Source organism: Octopus bimaculoides, chromosome 4 (genome assembly GCF_001194135.2).
Source record: "Octopus bimaculoides isolate UCB-OBI-ISO-001 chromosome 4, ASM119413v2, whole genome shotgun sequence".
NCBI lineage: Eukaryota > Metazoa > Mollusca > Cephalopoda > Octopoda > Octopodidae > Octopus > Octopus bimaculoides.
In genome coordinates, this window is record NC_068984.1 from 19,210,920 (window position 1) to 19,218,992 (window position 8,073).

The following is an 8,073-nucleotide window of genomic DNA, read 5'->3' on the forward strand; positions in this document are numbered from 1 at the left end:
TAAATCCAGTAATGTGCACAACTCTTCTATAATAATATTTTGTTGTATACCCAATTGAATATTAGCTAATAACCCATTTTCTGTAGCGATGTTTGAACAAAAATTTTAATAATTTTATATTTTGTTGAATTTACCTGTATTTACCTGTAATTAAAGTCACTTTGTGACAAAAATTTTGGTATAGAATTGGTTGAGAACCTTTCGTTAATTTATCTTCCAAAAATCACATTAATATGTTGATAAATAAAAAAGTTAGAGTTGTTTAATGAAACCAGCCTAAATTTATGATTATGTTAGAAATTAATTGAAACACATAAGGGGTGTAATTTGGTTAGAAATATGGTAACGAAAGGGCTGGCATCCAGCCATAGAAAACCATGCCAAATCAGACTGGAGCCTTCCAGCTTACCAGCCCTGGTCAAACCGCCCAACCCGTGCCAGCATAGACAACAGATGTTAAATGATGATGATGATGATATATATATGTATGTATGTGTGTGTGTGTGCATGCATATGAATGCTGAGATTCCATAGCTTGTCTTATTGTCAAAGTGAAATGGTGATTTGATGTTTGCACTCTTTGTTGACATAATGATTGATTAGTCTACTGCTTCAAATAAGTTCCTATCCAACCCATGCAAGTATGTAAAAATGAATGATAAATGAATGAACAAATGAACTGATATAAAGTTTGATGACAATATTTCTTTTAAGCTGAAGAACTTGTAAACTAATTTTAATGGTCATTTTAGAACTCTCTTAGATTATTTTGATTTTGTATTTGGTTAACAATATTCTTTATCTGAACTTATGTATTGAAGCATATTTTGTTGTATCTTGAGAAGGTCATTATGTGAATAACAAACATATGTACTGGTTCTATTTTACTTTTTATTTGTCAATTGGTTAATTACCTAATCAATTAACTAAACAACTAATTAATCATTCAGTCAATCAATCACTCAGTTAAGTCTGTCAAAGTCCTTTCATCGCTATTCATGACCTCTTCAATGACATGCCTTCTCTACTCCAGGACTGTCGGTCTGTTTCCCCTTAAATTCTTTTTCATAAGATTTACATTCTATTCACCACAATTTCAATAGCATCATAATTCAACTGCTAAAAGAAGAGATACTACAAGATGAATTACAATGACAATAAAATTCTGTGTTAGATTGTTAAAGTTTTTGAGACATCCTATTGAAAATGATTCTATTTAAAACACCTTTGCATTATTCATCAACACCTTCATATAATGTGAGGTTGCCAAGAATCTCCTCTTTCATAAAACACCTGTGCTTGTTGCTCTATTTTACTTTAGTCTCTCAACACCTGGTTTAAAATCACTTCCCTCAAATCAAATACTACTCCACCAACTTAGGCAGGGGGTGGTGCATTTTCCTTTTCTTTACTTATCTTGCAAGTTACCTGTAGCCCTCACTAGTGCTGGCAGTATGAAAACAATTACACAGAGCATTAGGAAAGGCATCCAACATGTAGTTACACTAGTCAATCCATTTCTTATTGTCCCTATTTAACTTCATTCCCATATCTTAAGCAAAACAAAAATTGTTGCTTCATTGAAATTTCAAAACAGCTTAAATTTCTCACATTCTTTATGAAAGAAGGAAAAGTTCATCATAGTGAATTTAAAAATGGTTAATGGTGATAGAGAAGAAGAAACTTTTATGAATAATTACCAGAAGAAAATTGATCAGGTGGGCTTTGAACAAACCTACTTTCTTGCACTGGACTGTCTCGGATATCTTGGTAAGAATCAAAAAAAGAAAAATTTGCTAATGTTGTGTCTACTGAAGCAATTCTTCATCAGAATATATTATCATTAAAACTTTTTACAAATTTAAATAAGAGACAAACAGATAAGGATTGGCAACAGGGAGTGCATCTGATCTTAAAATGCTGCCTCAAATTGAATCCATGCCAGTATAGAAAAATGGACATCACTTGCATATTAAAAAAAGATCAGAACAATATTTCTTTAAGACTGAAAAACTGATAATAGTTTTTTTTTTGTTTTTTTTTAGATATTCTTATGCAGGTTATTTTCATAAATGTTATATTTCTTTTCACTGTCTTATTTGTGAGGTTTCATGATGTAAAATTTCCACGAAGAAAAAGTAATACAAGGAAAGGGAAAAATAAAACCCAGAAAACCAGATAGGAACAATACTGCAATGACCAATTTCAATAACATTTAAATTTAGGTATTAATAAAAAAAAAAAAAGAAAGAAAAAGAAAGAAAAAGAGATACTATAAGGTGAACTATAATAAAAATTGTTAAAGTCTGAGACATCCCATGCTTATTCCACTGTTATACTTTAGCCTTTTAATACCTGGTATAAAATCAACTCCCCCCCCCACCATCATATACTGTGCCCACCACTTAGTTAAGGGATCTTTTTCCATTTTCCTGATCTCTTCTCTTCTTGCAAGCCACTTGGTAACCTCATTAGGGCTGGTGGTATGAAAGCAAATACTCAGCACAAATTGTAAAGTGACTGGCATTAGGAAGGGCATCCAGCTGTTGAAATCAAGCCAAAGCTGACATTGGAGCTAGATTCTGTCACGCCATCCAACACATACCAGCATAGAAAACAGACATTAAATGATGATGATGATGATGATTGTCTTCACAACTGACATTGTAATCTAGAATTTCACTCACTGGCTAGCAGGATATATAGTTTGGTAAAAAAATGAAATGAAGAACTCAAATTTTAGATTTGCAGGTTATTCTAAGAATAGAAGTGTTAAGATTCTGTTTCATATTGCTGACTGAAGAGCTCCAACAATCACATTAGCAGCATCAATGATCAACTAGATGCTTATTCAATCTGCTAGAAATAGTAACCAAACCTCCCTCATACCACATTTATACTATTTTAAAAACATAAGGATTATTTTGCATAAAGTATATCTAGACACACTATGTCAGAAATAAAAGATGAGATTGTCTTAAATTATTACGAGAAGGCAAGTTGCATGTTTCTTGCATGTATAGTTACATCCATCAATCTATTTTACCTCAGACCCACATCCTAGGCAAGACAAAAATTGCTACAAAAGCTTTTTTCTTCATTGTAATTTCAAAACAAATTTCTCACATTCTCCATGAGAGAAAGAAAAGTTCATCTTAGTGAATTTATAAATTGTTAATTGTGATGGAGAAGAAGAAACTTTTATGAATAATTACCAGAAGAAAATTGATCAGGTGGCCTTTGAATAAACCTGCTTTCTAACACTGGACTGTCTCGGGTATCTTGATAAAATTCAATAAAAGAAAATTTATTAATGTTGTGTCTACTGAAGCAATTCTTCATCAGAATATATTATCATTATATTATCAAAATTTTTTTACAAATTAAAAAAAAAAAAGAAGAAATAAACAGATAAGGGTTGACAACAGGAAGTACATCTAATCTTAAAATGCTGCCTCAAGTTGGATCCATGTCAATATAGAAAAATGGACATTAATTGTGCATAAAAAAGGATCATACTGAAAAATTGATTAGTTTTTTTTATTTTCTTATTTAGATCATTTTCATAAACAGTATATTCCCTTTCACTGTCTTATTTTGAGGTTTACATGATGTAAAATTTCCACCAAGGAGGAATAAATAAAGTGAAAACAAAAAAAATAATAAACCTCACAAAACTAAATAGGAACAATATCGCTACATCCAAATTCAATAACGTCATAGTTTAGCCACAAACAAAAAGAGTTACTACAAGATGTACTACAGTAAAATTCTGTGTCCGAATATTAAAACTGTTGAGACATCCTGTCAAAATGATTCTATTTTAAATAACTTTGCATCATTCATCACCCTACCCTCACAATCCACATTGTATTCTAGAATTACAATGACAAGACATAATGTGTAATAAAAAATTATATGAAAGAGCTATATTCGTATTTATGGATTGTTCTAAATATAGATGTATAAATGTTCTATTCGATATTGCTGAGTGAAAAGGTCTAACCATAATAATTAGCAGGGTGCAATGAATAACTAAATGGCAAATAAACCTGTTAGAAATAGCAACCAAATCTCCCTCATATCCCATGTGCAGTCTTGAAAAGGTTACAGTACACTAAATAATGTAGTTCTTGATATATTATGTCTGAAATTTGAGAGAGGATGGTCATGTTTGGAATATCTTTGATCATGCCTCTGAATCAGGATTACTCTGAGCTAAACAACAGCAGCAGCAGCACTGTCAACAGCAGCAACAACAACCAAGTACAAGTGAGATCCACACTGGAGTACTACTCATATCATAATAGTATCAACAATTTCTAGCTAACTTTTCTTTTCCATGATAATCCTGTTAATATTTCAAGAAGAACATTTCCCAAGGTCTTATTTTGGAATAAAACATACTTATTTTGATTAATAACTAGGTTTAATTTCCTTCATTTCACTCATAACTTTGGCAAAACAAAAATATTTACAATGTTCCTTTTTATCCCTTTCTAATTTCAAGGCAATTTCAAATTTTTTTTCTTCAAATTTCTGAACCCTCTAAGTCACACATTTCATATCTACTGTCTTAGTGAAATTGTGTGGCTTAATGCTCAGAGTATTTGACTCAGGGTCATATGATCATGGGTTTAATTCCTGGCAGTGCACTGTATCCTTGAGCAAGATACTTTATTTCACATTACTCCAGTCCATTCAGCTGGAGAAATGAGTTTGTACCTGTAATTCAAAGGGGCCAGCCTTGTCACATTCTGTGCTGTTATGAATCTCCCTGAGAGTATACATGTCTGTGGAGTGCTCAGCCACTTGCATGTTAATTTTACGAGCAGGCTGTTTCATTGCTTGGATCAACTGGAACCCTCATTGTCATAACTGACGGAGTGTCAGTCATCAACCGTATTAAGAATGTAAGGATGCATTGAACAATCTAGTCTTGGGATGTCCTTGAACTATTAGGAACTGGCAAGTTGCATATATCCCTTCCATCCAGATACACCCATCACACACTTATCTTATTACCCCTATTCTACCTTACACCCATATCCTAGGTAAACAAAATAAAAGTTTACAAAATTATTTGCCTTCTTTCTAATTCCAAAGTGTTTTCTAATTTTCCTTCATAATTTTCTGACAACTTTTTCTTTCTAATTTCAAAACAATTTTTTTTCTAAATTTATACAACTTTTGATAACGAAAAGTAAAAGGGATTGATGGGAAATACAGAGCTGTTGAAGATAATGGAGAAGATGGTAAGTTTGTAAATAATTACCAATTCGTTGTAGGGTAACCTTATTTTCTGGTTGTGGTCTTTCAAGCACCAAATGTCGATAATCTTGGTCATATGGAGAAGTGTGAGGTTGATCAAACTAGTAAAAGAGAAAAATAGTAAGATCTAAAATCCAAAGAAAGTGGCAGTGATCTATACTGGCAAAAGCTAATCAATTAAAGTGCATTGATTGAAAAAAAAATTACAATGATTGATTAGCAGTGATGAACAAAAAATTCCCTTTTTTAGAAACTTGTTCTTCTAGAAAAGAAGAATTATATACAAACCAATATAGAGACCAATGAAGCACTTGTTAAGAAGCAGCAGCTCTCTTAGCTTCCCTCTCTATTTTCATTCAAAAGAAGGACAAGTGTCTGAAAAGTTGAATTTTTCACACCTCATGGCAAATCATTCATTGGATATTTTCTTTTATTTTTTAATCAATGAATATTTATGGCAACAGAGGAAATTTAGTCAAGTTTTAAAGAAAGAATCAATTTCTAGGAACTAAATGCCTTGTGATATCTAGTTACATTCTTTTAGGTTTCGATTTCAAATCAGGCCAGGGTTGTTTTCATTTTTATCATTCCAGGACACGTAAATACTTAGTTGACTCAATCAACTTTGTGCCCCAACCTACTTCATCATCATCATCATCATCATTATCATCAGGACATTACTATGACAAGTCCTAGGACTCCTAGGGCTACTTACTCAGTTTTTATGATGTATAAATGACTGAGATCACAACATCGCCCCTGGACAGGATGCCAGTCTGTTTCAGAGTTACTCATCTACTATTGAATGGACTAGTGCAATGTGAAATGAAGTTGTTTTGCTCAAGTATACAATGCACTGCCTGGTCCAGGAATCGAAACAATGATCGTACAGTCACGAGTGAAACACCCTAACCACTAGGCTAGGGTGCCTTCACTACCCTGAATTTCCAACTGTTACAATGTATTTGAGTTTATGTGGAAATATTTAGGTAGATTGAGAACAGGATTAGGCATAAAAGTGCACAGGCATAGCTACATGATGAGATGGTCAGCAACACTTTGCAATATCTTTTATCTTTTACTTGTTTAAGTGATTTGACAGTGGCCATGCTGGGGCACTGCCTTGAAGCCTTTTTAGTTGAATTTTAAGCCTAGTGCTTATTATATTGAACTCTTTTGCTGAACCACTAAGAAGTATGTAAAGTATGTCAAGCAGTGAGGGAGGGGACAAACACATGCATATGTATATATATATATCATCATCATCGTTTAATGTCTGTTTTCCATGCTGGCGAGGCTTTGGTCAGCCTGAGGCTATGGTAAAAGACACTTGCCTAGGGTGCCACACAGTGGGACTGAACCCAGAACGATGTGGTCAGGACACAAACTTCTTACCACACAGCCAAACCATTTAAGAGTGGTTTACACTCTAGTGGTGATTCAAAACTGAACTGCTAAGTAGTTGGTCAGACATTATCATCAAACCACAGTAGTTTCACATGATTGATATATCAGGCAACCAATCAGCATCAAGCCATCACATGATTCAATTGTCTAGAATCTTCTCCTTGTGCCCTATAAAAAGGTAGCTTTTGGCAGTAATTGCAAAATTTTGAAGCATCTGCACATTGAGTCTCCATTCTTGCCACATCCAGCCAGTTAAGATAGATGGTCAATAGGAGACAAGAATTTTCATAACCAAGAAAATATAGTGCAATTACTTTCCAGTTATGATTGCTGTATAGGTAAGCATGTTGTAAACTCCAAGTAGTATGTCTCTCCCAGTATGTAATTATTGCGAAAGACCAACACAGTTAAAACTCTATGTGCAATAATAAAATCTTCAGTTAATTCTAATGACTTGTAGGTACATGGTATTTTGTTATGTGACCATAATCTATATATATATATACATATATATATATATATATTAAAGTCAGGTTGTGTGTGTGTGTGTGTGTGCATAAACCCACATAACTTCTGAAGTTCACAACTGATTTTCTCCAAACTGGAAACGTACATTACCTATGTTCCAGAGATGGTTTCAGACTCTTAAAACTTTTCACATAAAGAGTAACAGGCCCTCTGGGAGCAGAAAATACCCTTTCCTGGGTTATGTGGAGAAGGGAGATAACTCTTTGTGAAGTAACTTTCAGAAGTTGATTGTCTCCTTTACATCCAGCACCATTAATCTGCTAAACGTTTTTCATCTTTTTAAAATATTGATATTAATTAATGTTTTTATTGACATTTAATTATTAACATAACAGTGTCATCTCAGTTCATTATATGTATTTCTTAAAATTCGCTAAGCTATTGATATTATTTGCTTTTTCTTTACTGACATTTCATAATTAACGTACAATTGTCATCTTCCAATGAACGCATGACATGTCACTTAGTTGAATTAGCCCATCATTTATTCCACAAATGTTTTGTTGTCAACGCTGCACTTCTCTGTATCACATGTTTCAACATAACTGTAATATATATACAGGCTATGCTATTTCAATCCTGAGCAATGCTGAGCATCTCTGCTAGTATACTATAAAGTATATCAAATGTTTAATATACTTTATAGTATCAGTTTCCATCTACCAAATCCACATATGTATATAAATATATATTATTGTGATAGCAAGAGTCCATCCATAAGCTCTGTTGCCATCATTGAAATGTACACTCAGCATAATTGTGTACTGACTTCTTATTTGTATTATGGTCTTCTTATATCTATACTGGTCATATTTCATATATACATGTGTATGTACATATGTGTGTGTGAATATATATATATATATA

General features: G+C 32.9%; 1 protein-coding gene across 9 annotated transcripts in view; it reads right to left on the reverse strand.

The window, feature by feature from the left end:
* Positions 1–8,073, reverse strand: part of LOC106881484 (nesprin-1) — an 811,219-nt gene that overhangs the window by 44,086 nt on the left and 759,060 nt on the right. For all 9 annotated transcript variants that reach the window (XM_052966929.1, XM_014931893.2, XM_014931887.2 and 6 more), the window contains 3 exons: positions 5,276–5,372; positions 3,216–3,281; positions 1,701–1,766 (listed from right to left, as the gene is read on the reverse strand). In XM_052966929.1, the coding sequence (XP_052822889.1) occupies positions 1,701–1,766; positions 3,216–3,281; positions 5,276–5,372 (229 nt within the window). The remainder of the gene's footprint in view (positions 1–1,700; positions 1,767–3,215; positions 3,282–5,275; positions 5,373–8,073) is intronic.